Raw genomic sequence first — 19,249 nt, forward strand, 5'->3', positions numbered from 1 at the left:
CTGGCTGCTTCCCTGAGATCCAAGCAACATTTCCATGACTGGGATCTGCTGCAGGAGAAAATCCAAGGAATAATTCCACAGCTGGGACCTGCTGCAGGAGATCCAAGGAATAATTCCACAGCTGGGACCTGCTGCAGGAGAAGATCCAAGGAATAATTCCACAGCTGGGATCTGCTGCAGGAGAAGATCCAAGGAATAATTCCACAGCTGGGATCTGCTGCAGGAGAAGATCCAAGGAATAATTCCACAGCTGGGATCTGCTGCAGGAGAAGATCCCAGGAATAATTCCACAGCTGGGATCTGCTGCAGGAGATCCAAGGAATAATTCCACAGCTGGGACCTGCTGCAGGAGATCCAAGGAATAATTCCACAGCTGGGATCTGCTGCGGGAGATCCCAGGAATAATTCCACAGCTGGGATCTGCTGCAGGAGATCCAAGGAATAATTCCACAGCTGGGATCTGCTGAAGGAGAAAATCCCAGGAATAATTCCACAGCTGGGATCTGCTGCAGGAGAAAATCCAAGGAATAATTCCACAGCTGGGATCTGCTGCAGAAGATCCCAGGAATAATTCCACAGCTGGGATCTGCTGAAGGAGAAAATCCCAGGAATAATTCCACAGCTGGGATCTGCTGAAGGAGAAAATCCCAGGAATAATTCCACAGCTGGGACCTGCTGCAGGAGAAGATCCCAGGAATAATTCCTCAGCTGGGATCTGCTGAAGGAGATCCAAGGAATAATTCCACAGCTGGGATCTGCTGCAGGAGAAAATCCCAGGAATAATTCCACAGCTGGGATCTGCTGCAGGAGATCCAAGGAATAATTCCACAGCTGGGACCTGCTGCAGGAGAAGATCCAAGGAATAATTCCACAGCTGGGACCTGCTGAAGGAGATCCAAGGAATAATTCCACAGCTGGGATCTGCTGCAGGAGATCCAAGGAATAATTCCACAGCTGGGATCTGCTGCAGGAGATAAAAGGAATAATTCCACAGCTGGGATCTGCTGCAGGAGATAAAAGGAATAATTCCACAGCTGGGACCTGCTGCAGAAAATCCAAGGAATAATTCCACAGCTGGGATCTGCTGCAGAAAATCCAAGGAATAATTCCACAGCTGGGATCTGCTGCAGGAGAAGATCCCAGGAATAATTCCACAGCTGGGACCTGCTGCAGGAGATCCAAAGAATAATTCCACAGCTGGGATCTGCTGCAGGAGATCCAAGGAATAATTCCACAGCTGGGATCTGCTGCAGGAGATCCAAGGAATAATTCCACAGCTGGGATCTGCTGCAGGAGAAGATCCCAGGAATAATTCCACAGCTGGGATCTGCTGAAGGAGAAGATCCAAGGAATAATTCCACAGCTGGGATCTGCTGCAGGAGAAGATCCCAGGAATAATTCCACAGCTGGGATCTGCTGCAGGAGATCCAAGGAATAATTCCACAGCTGGGATCTGCTGCAGGAGAAGATCCCAGGAATAATTCCACAGCTGGGATCTGCTGCAGGAGATCCCAGGAATAATTCCACAGCTGGGATCTGCTGCAGGAGATCCAAGGAATAATTCCACAGCTGGGATCTGCTGCAGGAGATCCCAGGAATAATTCCACAGCTGGGATCTGCTGCAGGAGATCCCAGGAATAATTCCACAGCTGGGATCTGCTGCTGCAGGAGAAGATCCAAGGAATAATTCCACAGCTGGGAGCTGCTGCAGGAGATCCAAGGAATAATTCCACAGCTGGGACCTGCTGCAGGAGAAAATCCAAGGAATAATTCCACAGCTGGGATCTGCTGCTGCAGGAGAAGATCCAAGGAATAATTCCACAGCTGGGAGCTGCTGCAGGAGATCCAAGGAATAATTCCACAGCTGGGACCTGCTGCAGGAGAAGATCCAAGGAATAATTCCACAGCTGGGACCTGCTGCAGGAGATCCAAGGAATAATTCCACAGCTGGGATCTGCTGCAGGAGATCCCAGGAATAATTCCACAGCTGGGATCTGCTGCAGGAGAAGATCCAAGGAATAATTCCACAGCTGGGATCTGCTGCAGGAGAAGACAAGAGCAGCCTCTGATTTCTCCAAACCAGCTGTGCACACCGAGCGAGGGAAGGGCAAGAGGAAAAAAGTTTGAGTGATGCCTTTGCCTTGTGAATAATGAACAGTTCAAGGAGGTCAACCCATTACAACTGCAACCGTTTAATTATTAATTATGCACAATCTATGAGCAAAAGGACAAGTTCAGAATGTTTAATGGGTGGTAACTCCGACTGGACCCTCTCTTGGCATTTTGTTATTAGCACTTGTCAGCAAGGTGCTCAGGCAGAAAGACAAAAGCACAGCGGCAGAAAATCCGAGCTGGAGGAGGAGGGAGGGTTTAAACTTCAAACACTGCTCCTAATATTTAATTTATAGAGTGCCAGGGCTCTGGTATAAACCTTATTGACTTCCTGGAGTCAGGGGAAGCCACATTATCTAAATGAAGGCCTGAGAGTGAGAGCACTGAACAATCCTCCCGAATCCCTCTCTTCTGACGGCAGCAATAACATCAGGACCTGGATCTTCCTTTTTTCCCTCACAGATCTGAACAAAGGAAGAAAGAACCACCTAAGAGCATGTCCAGAAGCCAATCCTTTGGAACCTTTGCAATATGAGCTTGAATTACAGATCCCAGCATTATCCTCACTTACTCCTCCAACTGATTCCTTGGAACTTCTGCTGCTCTTTTTGCTCTCCCTAGGCACAGATGCTACTGAGGCTCAGGAAATAAATAATGTCCAGCAAAACCACAAATAAACATGGATAAGGCACCTTCCTCCTTTTCCTGTCCAGTTTGCAGGTTTACATGGATAACTTCAAGAAGAAAATTCAACAGATACAGTTTGGAGCTGCTTATTTTGGTTTGGAAACACTCTCATGTCAATGAAATTTGGGAGTCATTTCTGACTGGCAACAAACACCAAAAACCCTATATATATATATATATATAAATAAAATCCATTTCCAAAATTAGATTTACTCCTTCCAGACCAACTTTCTTCCACAACATTCCTAAAAACCCCACTGTCTATATAAAAAACAAAATCAAAGCCCGACTTTTAATTTACACTTACAACTTTCTTCCACAAAAAAAATATGTATATCTATCTATACATACATAAATAAAATCCATTTCCCAAATCAGATTTACTCCTTCCAGACCAACTTTCTTCCACAACAATCCTAAAAAAACCCCCACTCTCTGTATAAAAAACAAAATCAAAGCCCGACTTTTGATTTACACTTACAACTTTCTTCCACAAAAATAATATGTATATCTATCTATACATACATAAATAAAATCCATTTCCCAAATTAGATTTACTCCTTCCAGACCAACTTTCTTCCACAACATTCCTAAAAACCCCACTGTCTATGTAAAAAACAAAATCAAAGCCCGACTTTTGATTTACACTTACAACTTTCTTCCACAGCATTCCTAAAACAATATCTCTATATAAAACAACAACAAAAAAAATCCATTTCTGCGTTTCCAGCCAATCTACTTCAAAAGGCCTGAGCAGCCCTAACGCAGGGGATCTCTGACAAGTAACAAGTTGGCGGCAGCAGCGGCGGCTGGAGGTGGCTCTGAGGCCTGGACTTGAAAGAATTCCTGGATGGTTGCACCCCGGGCAGGAAGGTGAAGGATGATTACATCTCTGCACCTCCTGCTCCTCTCTCACTAGCAGGGGCCCAAAGTGACAAATGATCCGCGGGGGCGCCTCGGTGTGAAGCTGTGCACGCACAGGAAACTCGTTTATCTGCAGAGCTGCAGCTGGGCAGAGGCCAGGCCCAAAGGCCACTGTTTCATCCCCAAAACAGCCTGAGGAAAAAACCTCGGCCCTCCCGAGCTCCTCTTCCTCCCTCAAAACCTCAGCCCTACCAAGGACCAGCTCCTCTTCCTCCCTCAAAACCTCGGCCCTCCCGAGCTCCTCTTCCTCCCTCAAAACCTCAACCCTCCTGAGGATCAGCTCCTCTTCCTCCCTCAAAGCCTCAGCCCTCCCCAGCTCCTCTTCCTCCCTCAAAACCTCAGCCCTCCCGAGCTCCTCTTCCTCCCTCAAAGCCTCAGCCCTACCAAGGACCAGCTCCTCTTCCTCCCTCAAAGCCTCAGCCCTACCGAGCTGCTCTTCCTCCCTCAAAACCTCAGCCCTTCCCAGCTCCTCTTCCTCCCTCAAAACCTTAAACCTCCTGAGGATCAGCTCCTCTTCCTCCCTCAAAGCCTCAGCCCTACCAAGCTGCTCTTCCTCCCTCAAAACCTCAGCCCTACCAAGGACCAGCTCCTCTTCCTCCCTCAAAATCTCAGCCCTTCCCAGCTCCTCTTCCTCCCTCAAAACCTCAGCCCTCCTGAGGATCAGCTCCTCTTCCTCCCTCAAAGCCTCAGCCCTACCGAGCTCCTCTTCCTCCCTCAGAACCTCAGCCCTACCGAGCTCCCCTTCCTCCCTCAAAACCTCAACCCTACCGAGCTCCTCTTCCTCCCTCAAAACCCTCAGCCCTCCTGAGGATCAGCTCCTCTTCCTCCCTCAAAGCCTCAGCCCTACCGAGCTCCTCTTCCTCCCTCAGAACCTCAGCCCTACCGAGCTCCCCTTCCTCCCTCAAAACCTCAACCCTACCGAGCTCCTCTTCCTCCCTCAAAACCTCAGCCCTCCTGAGGATCAGCTCCTCTTCCTCCCTCAAAACCCTCAGCCCTCCTGAGGATCAGCTCCTCTTCCTCCCTCAAAATCTCAGCCCTTCCCAGCTCCTCTTCCTCCCTCAAAACCTCAGCCCTCCTGAGGATCAGCTCCTCTTCCTCCCTCAAAACCTCAGTCCTTCCCAGCTCCTCTTCCTCCCTCAAAACCTCAGCCCTACCAAGGACCAGCTCCTCTTCCTCCCTCAAAACTTCAGCCCTACCGAGCTCCTCTTCCTCCCTCAAAACCTTAAACCTCCTGAGGACCAGCTCCTCTTCCTCCCTCAAAGCCTCAGCTCTCCCCAGCTCCTCTTCCTCCTCAAAACCTCAGCCCTCCCCAGCTCCTCTTCCTCCCTCAAAACCTCAGCCCTACCGAGCTCCTCTTCCTCCCTCAAAGCCTCAGCCCTACCGAGCTCCTCTTCCTCCCTCAAAACCTCAGCCCTCCTGAGGATCAGCTCCTCTTCCTCCCTCAAAACCTCAGCCCTTCCCAGCTCCTCTTCCTCCCTCTAAACCTCAGCCCTCCCAAGGACCAGCTCCTCTTCCAGCCGGCTGCTCCCCCAATTCCTGGGAACAGCAGAATTCCTCTCTTGGGAACGTGGAATGCTCCTGGTTAAACAACCCACTGGATATTGGGGTTGTTTGGTTGTAGCTACTGGGGGATATTTTTCAGAGCTCAGAGAAAGGGAGGAAAAAAGTGATTAGGAGCAGGAATAATCCAGAGTGTGGGACATGGCACTTAGCACTTTCTCTCCTTGCCATGATGGCTTAGATTTTTAGTTTACATATATATATATATATATATTTAAGAATTTTAGCTTTTTATATTTAAAAAATTTAGGATTTTAGCTTTTATATTTTTCATGTATTTATAATCCTGGAATTCTTTAGCGTATATATATATAACTCTAAACTCCATGTACAGTGTGAGCTGCTGCTGTCCTCTTTTGGGCAGACACAACAATTCCTCTGCAGGCCTGGCAATCAAGGACACCTCACTGCCTCAGGGCCCAGAGATGGAAACAAAAGTGAGTTGGGGGGAGAAAACTTGGGGTAAATTCCCTCATTACCCAAAGCTGCAATCAGGAGATTAACCCCAATATGCAAATGGACCAAACTTATAAAAGCGTGAAAACCTGTGGTCCATTTTTGGGTTCAGGAATGTCCTAAATGTACCTGAAGGCCCTTCAATAAACATCACTGATTTTTATTCCCTCACTTTTGCCTGGCCTCTGTTTGTAGGTAGTCCCAAAAAGGCATCAGCCAGGCTCTGTGCCTCTGCAGGGCCTGCACAAACAGGTTAATCCTCCCTTCCACCACAAGTGTAATTGCTTTTTCTCTCCAACAAGCCAGGAATTCCTCCCTCTCCTGTCGCCCGTCAGGCAGCAGAGCACGGCAGCTTTGGGCAGCCAGACACACACAGAGCCACACCGAGGGGACCTGGCAAAAAACTCAACCCATTTGTTGTTCCCTCTCCTCCCCTGCACCCTCCCGACGCATTTTTATTGCTTTTTCATAAAACACCGCTGCAAATAATCAAGCATGACCATTGACATCCACAAGATTGAGTTTTAGGAACCATTAAATGAGCTTGTTCTCCTGGGAAGGTTCTTGCTCAGGTTGGTCTAAAGGTAATTATTCAGCAATTCCTACCTGTGGTTTTACCTTGTTCCTGTAGAAGTCTCTGAATCTCAGACACTGGTAAGGTCACACTTTCTGTCTCCATAAAACTATTCCTTAAACCAGCTTATCCACAAAACAAATTATTGTAGGTTTGGGTAAACACACACACACGTGTGTATAACCTATGGAAATCTCCAAAACTCCAGGAACTTCCAGGTTTCCTACATTTAAATTAATACCTGAGAATCTAAAGAAAAATTCCCACAGAAAAGAAATTAAATCTTGTTTAATTCTGAGCCTTGTGGAGGTTTTTTACTGCATTTACAGGAAGAGCAAATGCAGCATGGATTCATTAAGGTGAAGGAATTCAGGAACTCTCCTCATGTTATTTGATCAAGCTGAACATCCTGGGAATTTTTAAGGCTATTCCAATAAGTAGAGGGGTATATGTAACCCCATTTAAAAAAAGATAATAGGAACAACTATACAGAAAACATGGATTAAGTGCAAGTGCATTTTTTTCCACAGGAAAATCTGAAAACATATTGACACTGAAATGCTTCACAGCTCAGCGTTAACACCCCACCAGCTCTTAAATGTTTCTGGAGTAAGGATTTAAAAAGAGACAAAAAAAAAGGAAGAAAAAAAAAGAGGTCTTTGATTTGTGGAGTTTGGAAAGTCCTTGAGCTAGATTAAACTGCAGTCTTGTGAGACCAAGTATCTCTGTGGGGGCACTTCACACAAATGCTCAAGAAACTCATGGAAATCTTCTCTCTGCTTACTCATGAAGCTATCAGGGTAAGGATTCATGAGGACAACTAATTAATTTTTCTTCTCAATTTCTGCCTGGCTTGTTCAACCAGGCAGGTTTTGCAATGCTGCCTCCTGTGTGTACAAACCAGGATTTGCTCTTGGAAGTCTCCCCTCCCCGAGCTTCTGATGGAACTGGAATCACACAATCACTTAAAACTGCCAAAATCCAGTTCTTTCCCTCCCTCATCCAATACAATTAAAAACAAATAAAGCAAAAACAACACTTAAATCACAATTACAGTGAGACAAACCACGGCACATTTGAAACCAACATTAATTTCTCTCAGGTGAGGAAGAAGAAAAGGTCGGAAAGCAGAGCTGATGTTTAACTACAGAGCTGGAGCCCAAAGTGCTCCAGGGGCTGGCAGGAATTGCCTTCCTAGAAGGGACACTCCAACTACATAAAGGTTACACAAAACAGCCCTGCAGAGCTTAAGGAATATTTAAAGCACCCTACAGGATGTCTTTCAGCTTTCTGCCTGTCCAACCTTCTCCACATGCAGAGCAGACACCACCAAAGCCATGGGATCCAAAGGATGGGAAGCTGAAATGCTGAAAACCACAAAGCTCCTGGGTTTGGGCTTTTGGGATCTTTGTACCCAATCTGCAACCAGAATCATGGAAATTCAAAGTTGGAAAAGACCTTCAGGGTCACTGAGTCCAGCTGCCAACCCAGCACTGAACCTTGTCCCCAGGTGCCACATCCACATTTTTGAACATTTCCAGGGATGGTGACTCCACCACTGCCCTGTGCTCCAATGCTTCACAACCTGTTGGGAATTTAGCTGCTAGAAAATGGAAAAGTACAAAACCATGGCTAATTCCAAGTCCGGCACCTGCAAGATAACAGTGTCCTTGGGCCTAGCTGTGGTAGGATAACAAACAGTGAAAGAGGCATGAGAAAAGAGACATGTAACCCCCCTAAGGAATGAGGAAGAGTTGATGGTATAGTTTAACCAATAGATTGCTTAGCTTACAGAATATTCATAAGCTTATTACTTGCTGTATAAGTGTCTGATGCTCTCTTCAATAAACGGAATTTGCTTATCACTCATATTGAGTGTCTGAGTCTCCCCTCACTGACAAATGGCTTGGCCCCAACAAAGGCCCACATTTTTTCTCTGTGACAACAACCTTTTCCACAAAGAAAATTTTCCCGATATGCAAACAAAACCTCTCCTGGCCCAGCCTGAGGCCGTTCCCTCTCCTCCTGTCCCTGTTCCCTCGGGACTCGTGCAGAGCCACAAGGGCCCCCCTGAGCCTCCTTCTCTCCAGGCTCCCTCAGCTGCTCCTGGGCCTCTGGGGTTTGCATTTCTAATTCCCAGTTCTGCTCTTTCTGTGTATCTGGAACAGATTCCAACAACAAAAACTTTCAGGAATGGTTTGAAACTGCAGCTATCGCTCTGGAAGCACAATCCCCTTCCACGGCAGGATTTTTGGCTGTGCCCCCATGAACAACAGGGCCACATCCAGGACACCTTCCCAGGCAGGCTCCTGCTTCCAGCCCCTCTCCATCCCTCATGTGGAGGCTCTGGAAAGGCTCACAGAGCCAGCAAGGAGTGTCCTTCCCAATGGGAATCATCCATGTCACATTTCCTGGAGCTGGAGACAAACTCAGCCCTGTGCTGGGATATCCAGCATCCCAAACCCCAGCAGCCTGCCTTTACTGCTGGCTGTGGCAGGAGGAACTCCAGAACAGCCAGCCCATCCCATCCCACCTCTGGGCCAGGAGCAGGGATCCTGTCATGGTGGGAGATGCTGCTCCAATTAGGATTGGTGCTCAAACCAGCGTGGCTCATTTGGAGCTGGATCAGAGCTCACTCTGAGGCACCACATGGTAAAAAATAAAGGTTCTGGCAGGCACATTGATCCCATCCACACAATGCTCCTCACTAATTCTGCCATTAAAAAATAATCCCAGCCCCGATGCCATTAGCAGCCCCAGAAGATCATTTCTCAACACAAGCCATCAGGCACGGTTTGCTGTGATTTCAGAGGAGCCACCGTGCCTGGCTGGTTTGGTTCAATTCTCCTGCTCCTCAGATGCCTTATTCATCCTTTCTGTGAGTCAACCGAAGTCCTAGCAAACCAACAAATGCACTTCTCAAACTGCCAAAGTGACCCACTGTGTTTCATGTATTTCACTAAGAGTTTAAAACCAGCTCCAAAAAAATCCCACTACTGCAGAAAACCTAAAAAATCCCCAAGGAATTTTTATTCCACAGTGTCCACTATCCCAGGCTGCCCCAAGCTCCATCCAACCTGGCCTTGGACACTTCCAGGGACGGGGCAGCCACAGCTTCTTTGGGCAGCTGAACTAATTCATCCTATGAATTAACATTAACTTGGATTCCTGCTGAGTTTTGGTGGAAGTTCTACCAAATCCCACCACTACCAATACAATAAGCCAAAATAAACCAGAAAGAATCAAGGTCTCCATTTCATCACTGTAAAACATCTCAAGGTTCTCTTGGATCAGGCTCTGAAGTTTTAGCTGGCTCCAGGGGAAGGACTGAGGGAATTTTAAGACCTCCTCGGAGCCAAGGGGAAAATCTGACCCAGAATAACCAGTCTTACAAAACCAGGATTTCTAATTCTGAAAATTCCCATTCTGACATCAAGTCTGTTCAAACCAAAGCGAGTGGAGCTTAAAGAACTTTCAGCTGAGCTGTGCTCTGTCACCAGGAGCATTAATGCTGAATGATGACTTCACTTGCTGTGGAACATAAAAAGAATCTAAAAAATGCCAAAATACTGGTGAAGGTGCTCAGATGTTTACAGCCTGCACAAAGTTCCCTGGCTGAAGAGTTTGTGAGAAGACTGGAGCAGTTGTGATCCTGAGGAGATGTGAAAGCTGCCAGAAGGTCACAGAATCCTTTAGGTTGGAAAAGATCTCTGAGATCATCAAATCCAATAACCTGCTCCAACCTGAGCTCCTCAGGGCTGTGCTTTAGAACAGTGAGCTCAGGCTCAGGCAGCAGCACCCATTTAAAAGGGATTTGTGCAGCAGCAGAGCACGTGATTGCCTTAAACTGAGCTCCTTGGGGATGGAGAGGGCCTTTGCTGGTGGCAATGGCACCTCTGGTGCTCTGCAATACCCACACCTCAGCCAAAGGTGTGTGTAAGAGGAATAATGACGGATGGAAGAGGTTAAAGAAACACAATTCCCTAAAAGGCACCCAAAGAACCAGATCTCCACCAAGAGCCAGGGCAAAGAGAGACTGGGAAAACTTCTCTTGACACAGAGGATCTTTGCTCATTTTCACGTAATTGCACCCCTCAGGGCCCAAACGGCACTTCAGGGAGAAATTCAGCTCAGCCACCAAGTCATTGCCACCAGAAGGACAGAAGCCCTCACTGAGTGAGCCCAGGCAGGTGGAGACGGCAGCAAGGAGGACCTGGCTCAGCCCAAGCCCAACAGAAGTTACAGGGACAGGCTGGAAGCAGCTGGATGGCTTCACACAGGTTTTGGACACACCAGCACCCAGAACTCACCTGAGGAGCTGGACATGACCTCCTGCTCTTCAGAGAGTGGTGTCTCCTTTTCTCCTGGTGCAACTCCCTAACCAGCACTGCCACCTCATAAACTTTAAAAATGAAGCCAACTCCTGTTTTCTGACAGCACACCATTTGCAGCCTTTTATAAAGGACCCAAGTGGTGATACAGTTATTAAAGAGATTTCAGTCTCTTGGCTTGGAGCTGCTTTTCTCAGGGAGGAAACAACCCCACTTTTCCAAGGCTTATGGAATATTTTTGGAATATTGTTCAGGAATATTGTTCAGAGTTGGGCTCCAGCTCCAGCTCAGCTGGGGAGGGATGTGGGAGATGCAAGGAGTGTTCCACGCCAGAAATGTGATGTTGTGCCACTGAAATCCAGTCTCCTGCTCACACCTGCATCCCCTGCATCCCAGTATTTTACTGTGGCCTTCTGGTTGAATAAAAATGTTTGGATGGCATCCAGGTGCTCTCCTGCTTACCCCTCATTTTCCCTAATTGTTAAAACGCTCTTTTTGCCCATCAAAACATGTTCACACTGAAGATTTGGTTGTCCCTGTCCCAGCTCATGAGAGGAACAGCTCCCAGCCCTGCCCTGTGAGACACCCAAATCTTGGATAAACTCAATATTTAGAGCAGAAAAGCAGCAGAGAGCGGGACCAGGCCAGTTCATGTGTGAGAGCTCCGAGCTGCAACTTGTGCTGGGGAGGATGTTGGGCATTGTGCTTCATTAGGAAACAAAATATAAGCTTTCCACTCCATTAGGAATGACTTTAGGAGTGAAAGCACATAAGACGACGACTCACCTCATCAACAATGCACTGCAATAACTGGAGAGGCTGCAATGGCAAGGAGAGAGGGGGAAAAAAAAGTATTAGACTATATGCAATATCTTTACAGTGGAGTGGAAAGAAAAAATCATTAATGCAATAAAATATAGCAAGATTAATCAACGGCAGCAAACTCTTATCAAAACATTGATGCTCAGGATGTTCTATTATTTCTAATGGTACCTAATCTAATACAGGCAGTTAAAGGTTTGCATTTTCTTCAAAATGCAATTTGCTAAGTTTAAAACAAGGCATTCAAGCATGCAGAGGGAGCAGCCATCAGGAAAAAGAAAAGTGAATTTTTTTCTGAACTCATAAAGCTTACCATTAAAGATCCCTGGTTTTTCTGAATCTGAAAAAAGACAATATGTAATTAGCATGTCATAATCAAAATGACTCACTTGGACACATTATGATCACTGAGAGAAAATTATTGCATCGCTGGTGGCAATTTGTGGGCATGTGTTAACACAATTTACATAATGAAAATACACAAATGTTAATAGCTCGCTTCTCATTTATAGGCGAAAGTCAGCAGAATGTTAATTTCACACAACACTTTTTAGTACCCTCCAGGTTGTATTAGAATAGGAAGAAAAACCATAATCCATTTCAAAAGGCTGTTTACGATTCAGATATAAATAATGTTTTATATTGCTAGATTGTGAACACTGGGCTTAATGTTGCAATCATTGCTAATGTTATGAAGCTCACTCTTTTTAAATTAAAAACCGATTTATTTAAAATTGAAATTAAATCATAGTCAGAAATTAGAATTTTGGATTACTGCCAGGCTCTGCTCACAATCCCTTTTTTGTGAAGAAAACTTTAATTATGTGGTTGAAGTATCTACTGCTGCTCAGGAAAGCCTCTAACACTCCACTTTTCCCCAAGTTTTTTATCCAGTTTTCCTTGGACTCTGAGCAGAGCACCACCATCTACGAGATGGGGAAGTTTGGTGAACTTTGTGTTGTTTTAAGCTGAAAAGGAAGATTTCTCTCCAAGCCCTTCTGAATTTCTGGACAACCTGGGGGAGAGTTTGCAGTAACAGATCCTCCCACTGCTGCAAGAGCTGCAAAATCTCCCGACCCACATTCCCCTCGATGGGAAAGAGGAAACAAAGGCAGGATCCCAACACAAAGAATGAAACACAAAGCACAGAGCAGGCATTTTGTGTAAACGCTGAATTTTGGGGGGCTGCTCTCCCAACACTTCCCAACGCACCCAAAGCACAGAGCAGGCACTTTGTGTAAAACACTGAATTTTGGGGGGCTGCTCCCCCAGCACTTCCCAACGCACCCAAAGCACAGAGCAGGCACTTTGTGTAAAACACTGAATTTTGGGGGGCTGCTCCCCCAACACTTCCCAACACACCCAAAGCACAGAGCAGGCACTTTGTGTAAAACACTGAATTTTGGGGGGCTGCTCCCCCAACACTTCCCAACGCACAGAGCAGGCACTTTGTGTAAAACATTGAATTTTGGGGGGCTGCTCCCCCAGCACTTCCCAACGCACAGAGCAGGCACTTTGTGTAAAACACTGAATTTTGGGGGGCTGCTCCCCCAACACTTCCCAAAGCACAGAGCAGGCACTTTGTGTAAAACACTGAATTTTGGGGGGCTGCTCTCCCAACACTTCCCAACACACCCAAAGCACAGAGCAGGCACTTTGTGCAAAACACTGAATTTTGGGGTGCTGCTCCCCCAACACTTCCCAACGCACCCCATTTCTCATAGCTGGGGTAATCAATCACCTGTTTTTCCCCAACACACACAAAGTCGTTGGCAACCCAACGCAATCCTGATGCAAACAGAACAGGATGCTCAGTGAAAATGTTCTTTTCTAACCCCCTTCCATTCCATCCTCTCCCTCCCTGCTGCCAGGATGATGATTGTTTGGGCTCCCAGCAGCTTTGGGAGCTCTTTCCCCTTTCAGGATTCCCCAGGAACACTTTTCCAGAATAAATGGGACAGAGAGGAGGGTGAAGACCAGCACCAAGGAAATAGCTGCTGTTACCTCAACTCTCTTATTACTGTATCAGCAGCACACAAACATGAAGTTCCCAGGTATAATTGTTCTTCCAAGGAGAAAATACAATAATAAATAGACAGAAGCAGCTCATTATATTTTTTAATCGTCAATCTCCATCTACTACAATTCAACAGAATAAATCTGCTGGTTTTGCTAATAAGCGAAATATTCCGTGGCTATAAAACCCCCTTTTTTTTTTCCCCCCTACTTCACTTCCAGATGTTAAATGACAAAATAGACCGAGCTTATTCAATAGGGATGATTTGGAGCTTCTTTACATTAGAGCACAGGAACAGTTTTTAGCCAAACAGATCATCAGTCACATTTCCTTCCTGGAAAAATAGCTCTTGTCACGGAAAGGAATCGAGGTGGGGTCACACGGAGCGGCCCCAACACGGGGATGATTACATCCAATTTCAGAGCAAGATTTAAAATATCATTTCTAATAAAAGCACTCGGCCCTCCTAATGAAAAATCAAGCAACACAAATCCAAGTGTTAGGGAATTCTCCCCGTGACACCGGCGGAGCCCGGCCCAGCTCCCACACACGTCGTTACCAGCCTTTATTACACAATTCTGATGGCAACAAATTATTTGGAGATCATCTTCATAAATTTTGCATTGAGGTGGCTGTGCCACTACCTGGAATTGATTCAAAACGCTTAAGACACTCAATTACTTTTTAACACTGTTACCCGCTGTAACGACATCGCCGCCGCTTCCCTCGCATCTGATGATGCAACATCATTGTAATTGATTCATTTTCTCAATTAAATAAAGCTCCTGCGCTCTCCTCTCTGCAATGCCACCGAGACTCCCCGGCTAGATGGATTACCTCTTCTCCCTGCCTTGGATAAATGGCTGGCGAGGCCGCGCTCTGCTCCTCCCTTCCCTCCGCAAGGCTGCAGCCGTATTTTTCAACTCGGGAGCGGGGCTGAACTTTGCTGTGTTTATATTAGGCAGATTTTTCACTGCTAGAACCACGTTGTTTACCTTTTTCCCATCACAGGGCAGCTTCAAGCACTGCTCAAACCACGTTGTTTACCTTTTTCCCAGCTCCCATCACGGGGCAGCTTCAGCCACCATAAACCAAAGCCGAGCGCCGACAACTTTACGGCCGAGGCTTCTCCTCATGCCCACAGTTCAGGGAAAAGGGGAGCAGCAGCTTTCCTGAGTGCTAACAGCTGCTTTGAAAGGGCTCCTCAGAAAATGCTGTCCCGTTGTTGTCCCCTCCCCTAAGCCCCAGGATTTCATGCAATACTGGAGGATGAGGGGTTTTGGAGGCACGTTCACCTACAGGGATCCCAGCACAGCGGCTGCAGCTCAAAGTTGGAAAATTGGGGGTGTTCCTAACCCTCATGATGTCTAAAAAAACTCGGGGATTGAGGAGATTGTTGTGTTTTTTCATGTTCTCCATGAAGAATTTTAAATAGGGAAATGGTAGCAGTGATGCAAAAAGCCCAGAGTGAAAGGAAGGCAGAAAAAAAAAGCGGGACAGGTTTTGAGAGCATCAAGGAACGATTTGGTGTCCTTGTGAGAACATCCGGTGTCCAACTCTGGGATCAGCCAGCTCCAGAAGGACCTGGAGCTGCTGCAGCAATCCCAGAGGAGGCCATGGAGCTGCTCCAAGGGTGGAGCTCCACTGGAGCCAGGCTGGGAGAGCTGGGAATGTTCCCCTGGAGAAGGGAAGGATTCAGGGAGAGCTCAGGGCCTGAAGGGGCTCCAGGAGAGCTGGAGAGGGGACAAGGATGGAGGGACAGCACACAGGGAATGGCTCCCACTGCCACAGGGCAGGGATGGATATTGGGATATTGGGAATTAGGAATTCCTGGCTGGGATGGAATTCCCAGAGCAGCTGGGGCTGCCCCTGGAATGTTCCAGGTGAGGCTGGACAGGGCTGGAGCACCCAGGGATGGTGGAAGGGGTCCCTGCCATGGCAGGGGAGGAACCAGCTGAACTTTAAGATCCTTTCCCAACTAAAGCATTCCAAGATTCCACGATCATTCCCCCTCAGAAAAGTCACTTTCAGCCTCTCAGCACCAAGACTCCCCCTCAGCATCTCCGAGCCCTGCCCTGCTCATCACCAGCACCTCCTGCCCACAAGCTCCTCCAACCTTTCCAAAAGCCACTGAAACAGTCTGAACTTGCAGAAACAGCTTCCCTATTTGGTATCTTTGAACCGGCCTTGTATTTTCAGTGGATGTACCTACTGCATGTGACAGCTCATGATTTGCAGGAACAGGGAAATGATCAATAGATCTGTCCCATTACCAGAGTACTCCTCAGGCCACAGAACACCAGTGGAACCTGGACAATCCACTCCAGAAAGCACCATCTCCAAAAAGCACTTCTTATTTCCCCCCCAAGGTTGGTTAAAAATGCCAAAGTTTGTCTCCTGCTTCATCTCCTTTTTAATGAATGCCTCTGGTTATGGAAGGCAACTTCTGACAGACCATCAGGTTATTTTTCTGTCTCCATGGAGATCCTGGGCCGGGAGGGGGCTGAGGAGACCTCTCCCATCCCTCTCCCATTGCAGGCACCAGCACAATCACGGAAACTCAAATGAATCCACCCCGGGTAACTTGGAGGAGGCGCCAGCTACAGCTTTAATTTTCGCTTTTACTCCCTGGAATTAGGACTTGCCCTGGAGCTCTTGTTTGAGAGATTTGCAGGTGACCCAGGGTTAGATCTTCCCATAGCAGTTAGCAAATTTTCTCTTTACATATATACTGCTTTTCAAGCTCCTTTTAGTGGCTTTTTTAATAGAAAAACCCATCCACCAACAAATCATACAGTTATGATTTTTAAGGGAGGCTTCACGCGACAACATTTATTTTCCTGTGGATTTTAAAAGCAGACAGAAGTTATTTTTCAACTGCACAAATGAGCAAAAGAGCAAAAACTAACATTGTGTCCTACTGACAAAAGCTTTATCTCTGCCCTGATATAAAAGGTAAAGGAATATCTAAATATTCTGGTTTCCACAGGGACTTCACCACCATTCCACAATTCCTGTGGAATTAAAGGATGATCTTCAGATATATTTTACAATTTCTTGCAAAATTGCAATTGCTGATACTTCTGCAAGAAGTCAAAGCACCAAACCAGTGAGAATGACCTCCCTAATTTGTTCCTGATATCCTAAACACCCTTCCCCATCTCCATCTGGGGATTTTGCAAATGGCAAACTTCAATCACTGTCACAAAACATTAAAAAAAAAAAAAAAAAAGAAGAAAATTATTTCACAATAAAAAAGACAATTCACAACAACCTTAATATTAAATATATTCTTACAATTATATTATGCTGCTTTTCCCCGAGGTCTCCAAACAAATTTATATAAAGAGATTATTTCATCCACCATTGAACTGCAGCCACTTCTCAGAGAAATCTCTTTCCCAGAGTTTAGAAACACAATTCAACAAAGTGGGCATGGAAAGCTCCACACTGTTGGAGGGATTGTGGTCACAACAACTCCTCCCAGCAATAATTTCTACACCAGAGCAGGACCAGAACACCCTGACAACAAATACCTTGGTCAGCACGAGCAGGGACAAGGAAAAACCCCAAATTTAGCAAATTGCTGTTGAAAATTTTGGAATTACTGAAGTTGGAAAAGGTCTTCAAGATGACAGAGTCCAACCATCACCCCAAACGTGTCTGCAGGCCTTGTTCCCAGCACCACAAAAAGTGGGTGAGGAGAACAAAGAATGGTCAAACACAAAGAATGGTCAAACAGGCACCAGGCAAAGAAATGGGTTTTGTTCCACACAGATCTTGCTCGGTGCCACCCAAGTAACAACAGAGAGGAACAGCAGGAGAACTTCTTGGACACCATGGGAGAGGGGAAATGAGCACAACTGAGTGAGGAGAAAATCACGGAATTCTCTGAGGGATCCAACAAAGTCCAAACCTCCAAAAATCCACAAACACCGTGGTGGGATGTGCAGGAAGGACAGGCTGAACCACCCCAGGTGATCCCTTCTGCTTCGCTGTGCTGGAGCTCTTCAGAGGAGAACCCCACCAGTCAGAAACCCAGGGAGACCCAAAGAACCTGGAAACCGAGCAAGGACACCACAGCCACCACCCCATCCAGCTCTGTGCCCATTCCACTCACAGCTGCCCTCAAATCCTGCAGCGTGAAAACCTCTCCAGGAACAAAGCAGAGGAACCATCTGAGGAGCTGAGAGCCTCCAGCAGCAGCAGGGTTGAAGAGCAGCAGATGAGTTTGCACCAGGATTGTCCCTGCTGCTCCTGAGGACACCCCTGCAGGTCCCTTCTGGCTTGGAAATGAACAGGTAAAAATGGAGATTGCTGCAGTCTCTCACTCTTTGAACCACCTAAAAAAATTCAGATCTTCCTCTGAGGAACGAGCTGCAAAATCAGCTGTGATCACTGCAGATGTCACAATTCCAGGGACAGCTGAAGGGGAGCAACCCAGAGCAATAAAAATTTGGGTTCATCAGGGGAGTTTTCTACCCAAGCTGAGGCACCACCATCCTCTCCTGTGTCACTGGGTTGTGCTGCACTCTCAGGAATGAACCCCAAATTTCCATGGGATTGGCAGAAGAATGGATGCTCTGGAGATGAGGGAACACCCACCTAGACCTCAAAATTATTCATTCCTCATCTGGGGCTGGGGCTCCTCACTGTGCTGAGCAACCACCACCCACAGAGGAGGAGATGACGGCCCCGCTCCTGTGGGAACACATTGCTGGGCCTCTGGCACAGCCCAAACCCTGGGGTTGCTGTGTCCGTCCCCATGAGGCCTCCCCAGCCCTGAGGAGCAGCAAAATTGCTGAGGACTGAGAAGAACAGCTCCACTCTGAGCTCCCACAGCTGCAGCCCTGCCCAGGGAACGGGCAAAGAGCACTGGGGCTGTCCCTGGTCACCTCCTGGGAGGGACCAGGCCAGCAGGGCCTTGCTGAGTGAGTGCTGCCCCTGCAGCCCTGAGGTGTCCTAGGCCCGGCTGGAGCACCCTGGTGCAGTGAAGATGTCCCTGCCCATGGCAGGGGATGGAATGAGAGGTCCCTTCCAACCCAGACCAGTCTGCAATGATGATAAAATCCCAGTAAATCCAGTATTTCTCCTGATGAGCCACCCCAAGCACACAAATCCCCCTGCAGCCTTCCTGCCTCAGGGAAGCTCCAATCCCAGGCTCAAGGTCCCATCCAGGCAATCACTTCATGGGCATCATGGCAGGAATGGGATTTGGGACAGGAGTTCCCTTCCAAGCCCTCCAGGACATCTCTCATTCCACCAGCTCATGCAGGAGACCCTTCCAGATCTGCAAAAAAACCTCTGCAGGAATTTCAGCATTTCTTGGAAAGCTGGAATGGTCTGGGTGGGAAGGGACCTTAAGGCCCACCGTGTTCCACACAAGACAGAAGAAATCCTGGAACAAATCTGCTCCCTCAGACTGCCTGGAATTCGTAGGATTAGAATTTAAAAATACACATCAGCATTTCAATATCTCAAGCCCATAATCCACTGTTCAAACATACTAAGATAATAATAAAACTTCCTATAAAATCATTACATTAAATTATTATAAAATTTTACTGGTTACCTCCATTTCCGCACTTGACTATATTATTTAAACATTAAATTTACTTCAAAATATATCAGGAAGATTAAGATAAATAAATAAAATCTTTCTCCTTATATTTCAGATTCCTAACAGATCCTTTTAAAAATTTTCTAAAATCTCTCCATTTTCCAAACATGAAAGCACCTCTGGAAAAATAAACTAAATTCAAATTT

At 46.8% G+C, this 19,249-nt stretch overlaps 1 protein-coding gene across 2 annotated transcripts in view; it reads right to left on the reverse strand.

The window, feature by feature from the left end:
* MAP2K5 (mitogen-activated protein kinase kinase 5) overlaps positions 1-19,249 on the reverse strand; it is a 141,891-nt gene that overhangs the window by 23,020 nt on the left and 99,622 nt on the right. For both annotated transcript variants that reach the window (XM_074549101.1, XM_074549100.1), the window contains 2 exons: positions 11,780-11,806; positions 11,431-11,463 (listed from right to left, as the gene is read on the reverse strand). In XM_074549101.1, the coding sequence (XP_074405202.1) occupies positions 11,431-11,463; positions 11,780-11,806 (60 nt within the window). The remainder of the gene's footprint in view (positions 1-11,430; positions 11,464-11,779; positions 11,807-19,249) is intronic.

This window comes from Zonotrichia albicollis, chromosome 11 (genome assembly GCF_047830755.1).
Source record: "Zonotrichia albicollis isolate bZonAlb1 chromosome 11, bZonAlb1.hap1, whole genome shotgun sequence".
Classification (NCBI taxonomy): Eukaryota; Metazoa; Chordata; class Aves; order Passeriformes; family Passerellidae; genus Zonotrichia; species Zonotrichia albicollis.